Source organism: Athalia rosae, chromosome 4 (genome assembly GCF_917208135.1).
Source record: "Athalia rosae chromosome 4, iyAthRosa1.1, whole genome shotgun sequence".
Taxonomy (NCBI): Eukaryota; Metazoa; Arthropoda; class Insecta; order Hymenoptera; family Athaliidae; genus Athalia; species Athalia rosae.
In genome coordinates, this window is record NC_064029.1 from 10,227,964 (window position 1) to 10,242,665 (window position 14,702).

Sequence of the window (14,702 nt, forward strand, 5' to 3'; positions counted from 1 at the left end):
TGGACTTAGTGAGCACTAGTTGGAGAAGAGACGCTTTCCCTGTAATGCCAATGCGTTCAGGCTAAATTTATACAACTTACCTCAGTAACAACATTCCTGTACCTGATACTTAATAGTTAATAAATAAGACTAAACATTCATGTGGTGGTTGTGACCATTAAATCTATACCGCTACAGTTCCGTAGCCAGCCACCAGAAGACGCTACCTAGAAAATGGTACTAACATTGAGTAACTACAAGGAACGGTAGTACTGCCATATCACACTTAACGGTACTGCTAAGGTACTGGACCACAGCGTACGTAATAAAGACACACGGACCACCTGATATACCTAATATCAGTGTAGTGGACGGTATACAAGGTGGTAAATAGTCCATTTATGGACCTTGACGCACATGGCCTGTACCATAGGCATACAGAAAAAATGTCTACATCATACCCATACCAATCTTACTAGGGGCATATACACTTCAATCAATGACTGGGCATATGTATAGCCATTGAGGAAAGAGAAGAAGAATATAAGAATATCAGCCTACTGGACTGGTGCAAGCGTTGTGTGCACTGATTAGTATCTGGTAGTACGTATATTTCAGCGTTGAGAGTAGATAGGTACGTACGTACTACTACACTACACTGTTAGTAATACAGACTGTAGTTATATATCACTGGTGGCAGCTACTTTCCTCGATTAATGGATCATTATCAGTGATTTGCATTTGCCGCTGCTATCTCTGCGGTGGTTGCATTTATTGCGAGTCAATCATTTTTGATTTGAAGTATTGTAATCTGTAGAATATCTACAATGGTCGAGGAAAGCGTGAATTCCTATAATAAACCTAAGGTAAGAACTATTCAGAGTACTGATGAACAATCAACAACTGCATACATTCAATGACAGAATAACTATTAATTTTTATTATCCAGAATAAAACTGCACGGCCTCGTCCTGTTTATCTGTGGAATGTGTTGGATGTACAAAAGTGGTTACGGAGGCACTGTAGCGACTACTACCAATTGTATCATGAAAAGTTTTTGTATGTGAGTATTTTAGATGCAAAGTTATTCGATTGGTCAATTTTCATGTACTAACAAAATAAAAATTATTTAATTTCATTTGCAGCATGACATTACTGGACGAGCCCTGTTGCGAGTCAATGAGAATATTCTCTTGCGTTTGGGAATCGTTAATGAAGAACATAGACTAGATATCTGGAGAGAAATTATGAAATTACGACTGAAAACTGACATTCTGGAAATCAGAGATATTGAGCGCCGGAATAATACAAATTACGACTAGCTTTACAATTATCACTAAGGAACTACTTGGTATTTAAATTAGCCTACCATGCCTTTTCTTCAATAACAGTTCTTAGTTACTGCAAGACTAATAATTAGATTAAATTAGGGGGATATGCAGCAGTCTAAAAATTCACTCGAATATATTAAATTATGTGCCGAAATATACCAATATCAAACTCAGAGCTGTGATTTCCAATGAGGATGAAGGATTTTATTCTTTGTCTACACTAATTGTAAGCTTCCAACTCTAAGTTAGTTATAGGTAAGTGAAATTATTTTCACTAATATACATATAATGCTCTGACTTGGAGTTCATTGAAGTAACATTAGTGACATGATTGTGTAAATCGATGAATGCTGTGCATTCTCTCTGAATTTTTCAAATGAAGTGGCTCATTAAGTTACTATTTACGTAATTACTGATTCTTCAGAATTGAAGCAGCTGGTTCTCACCTTATTTTTTCCACGCTGATGTAGAATTGTTTCATGTTGTTCATCTCATTATTGTGCAGGAAAACTAAAATGCATGAACTGAAGAATATAATCCATGTTCATTGTGATCCTTTGAACGTAACTATCAATAAAAAGTATTTTCATGTATGTTTTGATTGGTGCTTAGTGCAATTTATTGCATTCGTTTGGTCACAGTTTCATTGCCGAATGCCAAATTGAAAGTAAACTTCATTGTCGTTCAACTGACAATTGATCAGACTCCAACCTGAACCTATCAAGGTAGGGAATGTATGATTTCTCGAGGACAGTTAGCGTCAACGAATTCAGATTTAGCTGAATTCGTCGATGACGTAAGATATCTCTTCATAGTGCATAGACTAACGTCCATACCAAATTTGTATAACCACGGAGATGTACCTTGATCAGTCCCTATTCTGTGGTATAAGTAGAAGGAGTAGAGACTTCAGTGGTAGAGACTCATGAGGGTCTCTTAACTGATATACAGGGTGTCTCAGTACTAAGTGCAATTTTTTGAGGGGTGATAGCAGGGGCCGAGCCTTGTAATTTCACGCACATCACACGTGGTCTTCGGAACACCGTTTCTAAAATATGACTGGTTGAAATGTTGCGCTTTGAAATTGAATTTCGACCGGGGGTGCCGGATTTCAGGGCACCCGATCATTGAACATGCTTTGGAGCAATTGGATCTAGAAATCGAAAAGGCAGGGTACGTTGACTGAAGTATTATTTCGAACCGGGGTGCTAACTTACCGAACCTTATCTAAGGTCTCTAATGTAATTAGGCAGATGAAGCCCATGCATTATCGCTTCGAACGGGCTCCACGCTCAGGGTTTTGGCCAATTGAAGCTATTAATGATATAATGACAGGGTGCGAAAAAAACGTTACTTTGTCCACTTCACATCGTACTGGGCGCTAGTCTAATCTAATCTAATTACTTTCTGAATACAGAGATTGCAATAATTTGTGATATAAATATGGGCCTACCATACAGGGTGATTCTAAATTCAGTGTCGTCCTTGTAAGGGGTGGCAGGGTGAACCAAACGAAGTAATTTGAGATGAGTAACCCGGCGTCACAATCAGGCGCTACAGGACATCGAAGGTCGCAGGTAAAGGGCACAGTCAACGCCTGTTCGTTGGCAATCCCATGCGCGTCTCCTACTTGAAATTGAAAGCTGTAATACTCTCACAATTCAGAAGACGAAGGCTTTAGGTTGTGGGCCATTTTTTGAATATTAATTATTAATTGGTCTCCGATTATGGGTTGCTTATCTCAAATTACTTCTTTCGGTTTATAGGTCACCCATACAAGTTCGGTACTGAATTTGGAATCAACATATATACTGTATATACTATTAATGTTAAGAAAATCCTTCGTCCTTTGAAATTTATTTGATGTCGATCTATGTATAGATCATAAATATGTGAATATTTTACGGAGGCTTCAATTTATTATGTTTACGTGCAATTTTATAATGATTATAAGTATATGCCCGCATTGTTCCAGAATTTACCGACAAAATATGAGGTTTTCCGCGTAATATATAACAGTTGTAATTCATTGTTAGAATCTACTATTTTTCACATAAATGAATATTTTCCGTTGACCACAAAACCCCTGTTCCATCTCGCCACATCGTCTCCTCGCCACATCTCTCTACCATTGTCCGCGTCTAATCAGGCATTATTATACCTATTTGTGTTAGGTAAAACGAAGTTACGAAGTCTCGGATCGTCTGGTGTTTTAACTATAAATAGTCTTCAAGGTGTTGCATGGCCAGAAGCTCTGTTTCTATGCGTGGTAGTTCACGTTTTAACTAGCGCAGTTCGCACTCGAATACCTTATAAATTATCATACATTTTGCGTATTGATCCGTTTAATCGAACTTTATTAAGCGAAAAACTTTGTCGCATCCATCCCACTCGATCAAAAGTAAGTATGTACAAATTTTTATTGAAAAATATCGTATAATGTTTACTTAACGGTAACCGGGGATTAACGATCATCGATGTATTGGTGTGCGTGATCTGTTTACAAAACGGAATTTCGAAACGATCTCGACGAGAGAAACATGAATTTTTCACATGGGTTTTTCACGGTTGTTGTAAATATTGGCCCGATAATATACCGCCGAACAATGCACTAAATTTTATGTAAAACGTTCAATATATCTATGGTAAAACTAATGAATTGAAATCTGCAGTCATACTTTCCATCTGCATAATTTTCATATCAGATTATGAGTGCGAAATCGGGAGAACTCTGCGTTGTCTGTGGAATTCCGGCTGAACAGAAGTGTAGCGCTTGTAAAAGCGTTTTTTATTGTAGCCGGCAACATCAAAAGTCTCATTGGAAGGTTCACGCAAAGAAATGTAGTTCCTACAAGGTATAATGGCATCTTTTAGATTATCGCATTTTGCCGAATGAGTGTTAATCTTTTTTTTATCGGACTTGATATCTCTATATGTATATGCATATGTATACAGCTTGTGGCGAATGAAGTCCTTGGGCGTCATTACGTGGCGATAAGAAACATCGCCGTCGGCGAAATTGTCCTTCACGAGGAGAAGGCTCTCGTCGAAGGACCTCCATTAGAAACGGCACCTGTTTGTTTGGGCTGCTTCGTAGTACTCAGCCCAGACTCCGCTGTACCTTGCATCAAGTGTGGCTGGCCTTTGTGCAGACTGTGCCGAAATCACGGTCCAGAATGTGAATTTACGATCAAATACAAAGACGAAAAGGTACGAAAAAGGAAAATATCATTGCAAAAAAAAAACGGTTTTATTCGGTTATTCAATTACAGGTATCGATAACGGATTATGTTTTTCCGCATCCAACTTATCGTTGCATCACCACGATAAGAGCTCTTCATTTACGCGATACCAAGCCCGATCTGTACAAGAGATTATTGAATCTGGAAGACCACGCCGAACTGCAAGAGAAAAGTTCCTTTTTTACACCCCGTCTCGTCGCGAAATTTATTAAAAGGTTTTTCAAAACTGAAATAACCGAAGAGGAAATAGCTAAAGTGGTTGGAATTTTGCAGGTAATCTGTCAGTCGATAAACTAAGTCATATTCTTTTTTACGTTCAATGTATGCTACGTAGTTCACTATCGGTAGCCTTTCTAGGTGAATGGCCACGAAGTCCCATTAACTGAGCCTCCGCACATTGCAGTTTACGATGTTGCATCCTTCCTTGAACACAGCTGCAGAGCAAACTGCTCAAAAAGCTTTAATAATAAAGGTGGAATTGTTGTCCGAGCTGCAGTGCCCATGAAAAAAGGTACTTGCTTCTACATTCCACCATTACTCGGTCGAATATCCAAGACATTTATCTAATTTCTAATTTGCACAATCACGCTTCATAGGTGATCATATAACGATTTGCTACACCGATCCTCTATGGGGGGTGGAAAATAGACGACATTATCTCACGCAAACAAAATTCTTTCAATGCATGTGCGAACGATGCAAAGATCCAACTGAATTTGGGACGATGTACAACGCTATTAAATGTTGGAATGCGTGAGTATAAATCGTTTTATAATACCATATACGTTTACAAAATTTACCCGCATAGTGTAGATTGTTTACGGTTTATACGGTTATTTGCAAAGGGGTTGCGACGGGCATGCTTTACCGAAGAATTTCATCGAAACTGATGGCGATAAAAGATTAGATTGGACGTGTGACAAATGTTTGAGTGAAAAGAGTTTTGAGGAGGTAGAAGAAATGATGGAACGAATAGGAATCGACTTGACACAGATGAAAAAAAACGATATAAAATGTTGTAGAACATTCATTCAACATTATGGGAAAGTTCTTCACGATAATCACTATTATATTACGGACGTTAAATTGGCTTTGGCTCAACTTATTGGCCAGCAAGGCTCTGGTTTACCTGGAGTCAGCGACGAACTGCTTCAAGAAAAAATTTCTCTTTGTAAGAGCGTCAGCCAGCTGATCAAATCACTCGTTCCAGGTAGAAGAGCTCACCAAATTAATGGCTGAATATAATCGCCACTTATTATATTCACCACAATTGTCCCCGTGAGGAATTGGTGGACGAAGATTTATACGAGTCGTATAATTCATGAAACTCGTTATCATTTTCTGATCTTAGCGGAAAATCGTATTCTTGGATTAGTACTGTTCGAACTGCACGCCGCAATTGCCGAATTCGGGCGGCGATTGGATCCCGGAGAATTGATAGCGGCATTGCTGGTAAGATAAAATTTTTAAATAACGTTAAGAATTTTTGGCAATAATACGATTCTGTATTATATTTGCCTATAGGAATCGAAAAGAATATTGAAGGAAGCGTATGAGTTACTCAGTTATGAACCCGAAGTTCTTCCGGAAGGAAAAATCGCTGCGCAAGCTTTAAAAAACCTTCGGGATATGGAGACAATTTTACAAGTAATGCATCAAAATCTCAATATGACACCCATGTAGAATTACCGACGTTAGACATTTGCTGAAATAGAGAATATTAATTAGTGCCTGCTGAGTATCAACTTTATTTTCTTACCCTTTTGTCCGATTCATCGATATATCTTGATCTTTGTCAATTCCACGTAGTTTTCTCCAGCTCGTTGAAATTAACATGATGAATTTATAACACGGCGGATTCTAATACATGTACGTTCTACTTTATTCGTGTGCAATTGTTAAATGATACTATTTCAATTATACTAAACTAACAATAAGTTACATACTTAGTGAAGGCACATGTCGGCCCGTACTTGCGGGCTGCAATCATTTGAATAAATTTTTCAACACCACATCTGATAATAACTGCATGTAGAAAAGCAGCGCTTTTATGCTAATCACATTCATATACGCGTCACATCAACGTCGTTTGCTTGGCAAGTGATGAAACAACAAACTCAATATATCTATGATGCTACCGAAATCATTCATCATGCTACCACAGTATCTATTGTATCATATAATTCATTTAGACTTGAAATAGTTCATGATGATCAAATTATGAAATCTCGTTAATCATTCAGTCTCGGTAATGCTCTTCTTTGCCAAAACTCTGTATAATATTACTGCAATGGAGAAATATAGCTTTCGTATTTACCTCGACATTGAAGATTGTTATCTCATCAATTGGTTTTTTGATATGAAAAAATTGAAGATCAAGCTATCTGGCGAACCCCTATCATCGCCCCATACCACCCTTGGTTGCAGAAGAAGGAGAACTTGACCAATCAGACTGAGAGATTAAATCGAATCTAGTTGATCGTAATCCGAAGAGCCGGGTAATTAATACGTTGGAAAAAAGTCAATGAAATATGAAACGTACATACGCAATAACAATGTAGAACAAGACATGTCGAGTTCACCAGGTAGCTCTTGATTCTGAAACAAATCCTGAAATCTTTTGCGGAATCCGTAGATGAATACTGACTTACAGTAATACAAGTATCATACATTTATAATAGGTGTCTTCGCAATGTGTCGTTGGTTCTTGACTTCACTTCTTTCATCTTTTCTATTAATTATTATTTACAAATATAGTAGGTCTGAACGTTTTCTTACACCTATCGTGAAACATGCTTTGGTCACTCCAAGTTCATAAGTGCAAGTTCAACGTATATACATATATATTCTTTCGTTTTGGAGTAATTGAAACTCTGGTAAATCACATTCTAGATATTTTGCCACCAATTTGCACCGGACGTGGGTAACATCGAGGATGCTCGTATGAATTAATAGAGTGACATAGACTGATACCTCTAAATTCAAACATTAAACAATATAACTGATAGTTCTGATTATGATAGTATTAAAATGTATACCTTGTTTAACCTTACGACTATTTTATTCTAACGCAGTCGTCAGACTTTCAAATTTTTGTTGGGTGAGCTAAAGTCACTAAAAAAAATTTTACTAATTGTCGCGCATTTTTAGAACTTAATCATCAAACATTTGAAATGTGGTACTCGAGGGAAAAGATTTTGCAAGCCTTGTTTTGAAAATCTAGCGACTGCTTCTGTTGAGAGGTAAGTTTCCCAATGTTTAGTTTTTTTTTTTTTTCTTTGTATCCATTTTCTACAAGTGTATTATTCATAGGTTTATCTGTATGGTGATTAGAAAAAATTAATGGAATTGAATTCTGCTATTTGCGATCGTTGAGATCAAATGTGTTTGGGTGCATTATAATTTTATAATGTGTATTATGTGAAGCTAACCTTTTATAATCTGCTCGGTAGTATTTTCATATCATGTTTTCGTTCTACATAATTTAAAATTATTATAGTGTTATTGTTAATATATAACTATGTATATGCATACCGAAATTATTATACAGCACAATGATCAGGATATCATATACATATATACGTACATACATATATTAGACTGTGCCAAAAAAAACACTTTTTTTTCAATCGTTATATTAAAAATATTCTTCGAAGTTACGAAAAAATTTTATTCGAATTTTAGCTTCGAATAATCATATTGAGAGGTCCCTCATCGCAATTTTTTATTTCCGATTTAAATAACATGGGACATTTTTTTTTTAAACATTGGATGTTTTTTAACTCATCAACGGATCACTACACCATAATGACCAAGACATATTTTCGAAGAAAATCCAACTCTCTACGAAGAAGGTCTGTTAATAATAATAATTTATGATGAATCTACTCTTTTAAAAGTTATCTGAGGTCAAAGTTGAACATGTAATCAGTTTTAATTTTTCCTTGTTTCCGGTGGAACCATCTAATTTATCGCAGAATGCTATCTACAGTATCTTTTTTCTAACTAATTTTATTTCCCCGAAATCAAGTTTGTGACATTTCCAGGGAATCATTAGTTATTCATATTTAAATATAAGTATAAATATAAATATAAATATAAATATACTGATCCGCGGATGAGTTACAAATTACCAAAGTTTAAAAAAAAATTTCCCATGTTATTAAAATTGGAGATAGAAAATTGCGATGGGGACCTCTCAATATTATTATTAGGAGCTAAAATTTGAAAGGAATTTTTTCGTAATTTCGAACAATACTTGTGATATAACTATTGAAAAAAATCGTCGCTTTTTCGGTGCATTCTAAGATACATAATTATACAGTGACAATGTGTGGAAATTGGCCACTTTGTACGCCTAACTGGTATTAATTCAACGTACGCGGCGTATGGAGTTGCTAGTTTCCACTTATTATCCCTATATACATATACCTATATAGTATACATCTGTCTATTTTGTTCGATTGTACAACGATGTAGCAGGTATTTGAATCCGATGCATCAGTGAATATAGTCAGATATTTATGGGTATATTACTGGTATCATACATTATTTTATTGTTATACAGGATTTTTAATACTACGGTTAAAATAATTTCTGTGAGCTACTATAAGGTTCAGGACGGGTATTATTTAATATAAACAATATGGTGCCGTCCGGATTGTCTCCGTTTACTCCATTTTGTCTAAATTTGACTGCACTTACATGATGTTTATAATACATTATAATATGTAAATTCTATCAGTAGACAAAACACTAAACAATACAGCTATCATTTTATCTTTAACGTATCATAACGTAATCATTGTTTTGTTTCAACTAAACAGTTAACAAGTTTTTCTATTATAAGTAGTCGCATAAAAATATTATACACTGCAATATATCTCTCATTGCTAGTAGGTCATAACAGCACCACTTAAGTTGGATGCGTCCTAATTTTATACATGGTATTCGATATATTACTTATTATGTATATTGTTGTTTGTCACATTTTTTTAAAATTGTATTTCAGTGTTCAGCAATTACCAAGTTCGCAACAATGAGAATGGGAATAGATCACATATTCATGATTTCTGTAGCATTTCTATCACTTGGAATGAGGGTCGACAGACACAAATCCATGGCAACTGGGCAACGCAACGCAAAATCCCTGTCCCATTATTATTGAATCAATCAAAATATGAGGATAACATATGTGTGACTATATGATCTTTGCATAAAATTATTTAAACCATAGATAGTTCAGTATATCCATGTTCAAATTGAGTATTTGCATCATTTGTTGCATGAGTAATGACACAAATTATCAAACGCATTGAAGTTAATGCCACAAATCGTATTCCTTTGATGATAACTGTTATCACGAATTTTATTGCTCATAGAACTATAAACGGATGCATTGAAATATCTCCGTCTCGTAACTGTAAGGCCAGCTCACTAAATAATTTTCAACATTTTTGGATAAAATTTTCAAATACCTGTGTGAATAAATTTCAAGAATTAAGAATTAAAAAAAATACCAGCGTCCTAGGAGGTCAGGAGAAATTTTGGATGGAATGTACACTATGAAGAAATACAAAATTCTGTAATTTCGAACAGGTATGGTAATCAGGTACGTTTTTATCCGGATTCGCTATTACTGCAAGCTATAATATGTAAAGTGAAGGTTGTCACTGTACCGATGTTTTCGATTCGGAGTGAAGTCTGCACTATACAAAAGCATATGTACACAATAGTCATATAGGTATAAACAGTTATACACATATACTTACGTTCAATTTGCTACATTGATAAATATCGTACTTTTTATGTAAGCGGTAAACACTGATAAGTTTACCTGCACGTTAAACGTATAACGTATCCAAGAGTCACGTGCGAATCGTGAAATTGGAACTTGATAAGTGCCATTGATTGATATACTATAATATATTGTATATATATAAATTCATCTTTAAGAAAAAAGAGAAAGTAAAATTATTGATTTAACTAAAAAATTACAAAAATACTGCCAAGTCTTGGATTCAGATCCCGAAAAGGCCATCGCGTTGTACCCAGTAACGTGATGTTAGTCTTTTAGCTATTGTATTCACTACTGTTACTTCGGACTTGAACATTCCTTCAACACTCTTGCTCAGAACGCCGACTCACGTGCTAAGCGTATGGGCATCAGATTTGCGTGATCCTGGTAATGAGTGACAAAGGCTGTGGGCTACGGGCAAAGTTTCTTAAAACCAGCACCATCTTGTCCAAGCTTCAACTCTTCGTATGTAGCATTATTCCTTTCATGATGCGTTACTGAACTCATTTGGCCAGATGGTACGTTCAAAGTCTCTTGCTTCCAGCCAGTACCCCCAGACGTAACCTGATTATGAAAACTGTATGTTGATGTCAATTCGATTATAATACATGACAATATCAATAATAATTACATTTCATAGATTGAACTATAAAGGCGGAATTTACAGGTAACTCGATTACCACGAGATCCACAAATGAGTGTCGCAGCGCTCAGATAATTGATCACATTGCTGTAAATATCCTGTATTGAAACCGGTTATAAATAGAGGAAATTCAAAAATTACCGAAGTTGCAATGCCATTGACTTGGGATTGATCCTGGATGTGATCCATGTTTACTTCTCTCAGATAACTCGGATTTTCAAATGCAACGCCTCCCTGACCCTTGGCGTTCAGGCGTTTTGTCCTAACAAACCACACTCCTGCTACAACTATGCACGCTACAAAAACTATCGCTAATATAATTCCGATTACTGTCCCAACATGAGATCCCGAATCTGCAAGAAACGTATTCAATTCAATAGCAATCTTAATACATGATACCTAGCTCTCATCACTTATGACAATAAAAATTCACATCTCTTACCTCCGAGGGCAGATGTAACGTATTTGTCTCCTGTGATAAACTCTACAGGTTCTGTGAGTGTGCTTGTTCCCAAGTGATTTCCAGCTTTGACGACGCATTCATAAGTGATACCTTCCTTCAGTCCAGAGATTATTAAATTCGTTACTTTAGTATCATTCTTAGCCGTACTACGAGATCCTTTAGGACGCCAAAACACCCTGAAAGCACATGACACATTCTAAAACTTACTCTAATTGCGTTACTATTCAACCAGAATATTCTGGGGAATTCCTAGCATTGTTAAAAAAAAAAAAAAAAAATGAAATTTATTACCTGTAAACCTCCACCGTGTGTGGATTCTTGACTGGCGGTGTCCAATAAACATTGACCGAATGAGAGTTTACGATATCTACACTGACCGACTGAGGTGGTCCAGGTAAACGATCCCGTCCTTCGTGGAAGCAACTTATTATCGGTTTTGTGTAGGATAAAACGCAAAATTTATTGTTGAGAAGAGGCTCCCCTCGGCACCAGTCCAAACAACGACGGGGTACACCCCACTGTGCACAGCAAGACCTGTGATCTGATCCGTCTGAAACAGTTCAACGATGAAAGACGATCGTAGTGGAATTTTCGGAGAATAAACTTTTGGAATGTACCGAATCCAATGGCTTACCCGCGGCGCATTTCATTAGCTTATCAAAGTCATTGATGCACTGCGGTTTGTCAATCACTGCATCAATGTCCAAATAAAAGCTGCACGCATCCATGCATCCGCTAGTAACGTTCTGTTCGATGCAACATTGTGTCACGTTGTTGGTAGCCGCAACATTTCTGATTCTAACGCTAACCGGCTGTGTTCCGCTTCCGAATGCATTTTCGGCATGGCAAAAGTAGTCACCCTCGTCCGTATCTGCTATTTTGTTGATCGTCAATCGCATCACGTACTCTGTCTCCATCTAAAGTTCAAGTGGTATCGAATAATAAACTGATAATGAACCCGAAAATTTTTACATCAAGATTATGTAAGATATGCCACTGATTCACTTGGTTGTATATTTATACTTACGTCTTTACTGGGTTGAACCTGGATGTTGTACTTCCCTCCCTGAATTACAGGTATCCGACCATTCTGGTCTCTCCAAAATAACATCTTGGGCTCTGGATATGCTTCAACTTTACATTCTAATACAACCGAATCTCCCAAAGCCGCAACTGTTATCACCGACGCTGTTACGTGCGGGACATCTTTACGGAAATATTAGGGGTAAGATATCATGTTCCATTCCGAAATTAAATTTATTCTATCAAATCTTTCATCCTTCATTATACTCACGGCTAATGGAGATTTTTCTGCTCGCCTGCATGGGTGTTCCGTAACCATTGTCTGCATAGCAACTAATTTGATCCATATCACGAGTTACGTTATTTACAACTGTCACCATGTGCCTTGTAGTTTCTTGACGTACGAGACGTCCGCTTATGTATAAACTGATTGTGGGCATGGGGGTCCCCATAGCGATACACAAGATCGTCATGCTGCTTCCCTCCACTACTAAATTGATCGGATGGACCGTGGGGGGCTAAAAATGACAAAAATGCGTGGAAGATTCGAATTTTTGCTGAAAGTCGATACGAGGCATATCGTATACAAATGTAACATTAGAGATGGACTAAAGCTAGAAGAGATTGTACCAACTATTATATTATTCGCATATGTTGGATTGTGCCTCTCATCAATATATCTAGAGTGGAGTACCTAGTTTATGCGGTACTATTATTTGATTAGAAATGGCTACGGAAAGACAGCAGCGGTGACTCGAATAGTTGGTAATGGTCTAGAATCTGCGTGTTGTAGCAGTGGAGTGATCAATCTCACCTCAACAAACGCAGGGTATGCGGGATCCGTCCATGCGATGAGCGTTTCGCTCGCTTGGCTCGTACCCTTCTTACCATGAGCGGTTACGAAGACAATATATTGCGTGTTTGGAGTTAAATTTGTGATCATGTGAGTTGTAATGGACGTCTCGACGCGCTGAAACTGTTGATCAGCGGTGCTTTTGTAGGATAATTCATACGTCAGGTTCTCTGATGGATGGGAGAATTCAGGTGGTTGCCAAGATATTGACACCCAAATAGCACTGTGCGCCGAAACAGTTAGAGAATGTGGGGGGGAAGTAACCGCGTGGACCCCTTTGTCCTCCATTTCTGCAATGTGTGACGGATTACTGACCGAAATACCATTCGATAAATATGGTACACTTCGGTTAATACGATAGAGTCCCATGACGTACTATAAGAAATTCATGCCGACAGCACTGCTGAGTCTCACCAGGGATACGTCCCCGTGAGAAATGGAGGAAATAACAATAAAAAGAAAAATTCATCTCACCAGTCTTCGTTACGTTGATCCTTAAAATAGAAGTCGGTAGGGAAGTCCCGTGATCGTTACGAGACACAACGAAAATGTGATATAGCTTTCGGTTATTCAGACCGGTGATTGTCGCTGACGTTTCGGTAACATTGATTTGCTTAAACAATAGAATTTCAATCTTAGAAGGCGAGGTGCGAGTAAACTTGAAAAGAATATGTCACGCTAGATTAATTTTAACTAACATGATCGAGCTTGCTCACTGTCTCGTGCATAGACGTATTATCCACTTGCTGATAGTAGACTATGTAGTCAGTAACGTTTGATCCATCGTTTGGTGGTTCCCAGTTCAATTTAACCGAACTATCAGTTATTTCTGTTGCTTGAAGTTCGGAAATGGGACCCGGTAATAATCCAGCCCCTACAATAACAATCGGCATGGTGACCATTTTGCTACTTCTATATTGTTTTTTTTTTTTTTTTTTTCACCCAAAAATAACACATATCCATTCATCGTTTGATTTACCTTCCTCCAAACACTGAACGATGTTTCCGATGAATGGAATGCAACTCGTAGCTGTACTAAGAAGACTGTCTACTATGACTCCGCTGCAGAGAGTCATGCATCCTAAAGGTACACCTCTTCGAGAACAACACTCATTGTGATTTCTTCCTGCAGCCGCGCATTTTAACAGTTTTTGAAAATCAACACCACAGACCGGAGCTAGTGCCCGAATATCTGACATCGAGGCATCGTATGAACACAATGGCATACAAATACTGTTAAGATTTGTCTCAACACAACATGCTGTCATATTGTAATACGCAGCTTCTTCCTCTTTTTCAACAAAAATCTGACCCATGAAACAAAATGAAATATATTAATAATTAATAATTGGAAATTCTCGGTACTAGTAA

The 14,702-nt window shown here is 37.2% G+C and overlaps 3 protein-coding genes across 5 annotated transcripts in view; 2 read left to right on the forward strand and 1 right to left on the reverse strand.

Moving 5' to 3' along the window:
- Nucleotides 1-34: 34 nt before the first annotated feature.
- Nucleotides 35-1,903, forward strand: LOC105692670 (protein aveugle). 2 transcript variants are annotated; one of them, XM_012412023.3, is made up of 4 exons: nt 35-845; nt 929-1,042; nt 1,125-1,330; nt 1,410-1,903. In XM_012412023.3, exons 1-3 carry the CDS (start codon nt 807-809, stop codon nt 1,299-1,301), a joined length of 330 nt encoding a protein of 109 aa, XP_012267446.1. In that variant the 5' UTR covers nt 35-806; the 3' UTR covers nt 1,302-1,330; nt 1,410-1,903. The 2 variants fall into 2 exon arrangements, with proteins under 2 accessions (XP_012267446.1, XP_012267427.1); XM_012412004.3 differs by having other exon boundaries at nt 37-845; nt 1,125-1,903.
- Nucleotides 1,904-2,055: 152 nt separating this feature from the next.
- LOC105692700 (SET domain-containing protein SmydA-8-like) lies at nt 2,056-6,282 on the forward strand. 2 transcript variants are annotated; one of them, XM_012412079.2, is made up of 9 exons: nt 3,477-3,711; nt 4,016-4,165; nt 4,266-4,520; nt 4,583-4,825; nt 4,910-5,063; nt 5,149-5,305; nt 5,398-5,762; nt 5,904-6,004; nt 6,077-6,282. In XM_012412079.2, the coding sequence occupies exons 2-9, from the start codon at nt 4,019-4,021 to the stop codon at nt 6,233-6,235; spliced, it is 1,581 nt and encodes a 526-aa protein (XP_012267502.2). In that variant the 5' UTR covers nt 3,477-3,711; nt 4,016-4,018; the 3' UTR covers nt 6,236-6,282. The 2 variants fall into 2 exon arrangements, with proteins under 2 accessions (XP_048510072.1, XP_012267502.2); XM_048654115.1 differs by lacking the exon at nt 4,016-4,165 and having other exon boundaries at nt 2,056-3,711.
- Nucleotides 6,283-7,793: 1,511 nt separating this feature from the next.
- LOC105693027 (Ig-like and fibronectin type-III domain-containing protein 1) overlaps nt 7,794-14,702 on the reverse strand; it is a 94,888-nt gene continuing 87,979 nt past the window's right edge. The window contains exons 13-23 of the mRNA XM_048654105.1: nt 14,311-14,638; nt 14,030-14,205; nt 13,806-13,944; nt 13,293-13,621; nt 12,750-12,996; nt 12,483-12,661; nt 12,090-12,372; nt 11,747-12,005; nt 11,435-11,631; nt 11,134-11,345; nt 7,794-10,913 (exon numbers count right to left, since the gene is read on the reverse strand). Of these exons, the coding sequence (XP_048510062.1) occupies nt 10,761-10,913; nt 11,134-11,345; nt 11,435-11,631; nt 11,747-12,005; nt 12,090-12,372; nt 12,483-12,661; nt 12,750-12,996; nt 13,293-13,621; nt 13,806-13,944; nt 14,030-14,205; nt 14,311-14,638 (2,502 nt within the window). The 3' untranslated portion in view covers nt 7,794-10,760. The remainder of the gene's footprint in view (nt 10,914-11,133; nt 11,346-11,434; nt 11,632-11,746; nt 12,006-12,089; nt 12,373-12,482; nt 12,662-12,749; nt 12,997-13,292; nt 13,622-13,805; nt 13,945-14,029; nt 14,206-14,310; nt 14,639-14,702) is intronic.

Coding starts and splice junctions, on each gene's coding strand:
- LOC105692670 (XM_012412023.3), top strand. CDS start 807: ATGGTCGAGGAAAGCGTGAATTCCTATAATAAACCTAAG. Junction 846..928: donor ATTCCTATAATAAACCTAAG/GTAAGAACTATT, acceptor TTTATTATCCAG/AATAAAACTGCACGGCCTCG. Junction 1,043..1,124: donor ATCATGAAAAGTTTTTGTAT/GTGAGTATTTTA, acceptor TTTCATTTGCAG/CATGACATTACTGGACGAGC.
- LOC105692700 (XM_048654115.1), top strand. CDS start 3,268: ATGCCCGCATTGTTCCAGAATTTACCGACAAAATATGAGGTTTTCCGC. Junction 4,521..4,582: donor TCAAATACAAAGACGAAAAG/GTACGAAAAAGG, acceptor ATTCAATTACAG/GTATCGATAACGGATTATGT. Junction 5,306..5,397: donor GCTATTAAATGTTGGAATGC/GTGAGTATAAAT, acceptor TTATTTGCAAAG/GGGTTGCGACGGGCATGCTT.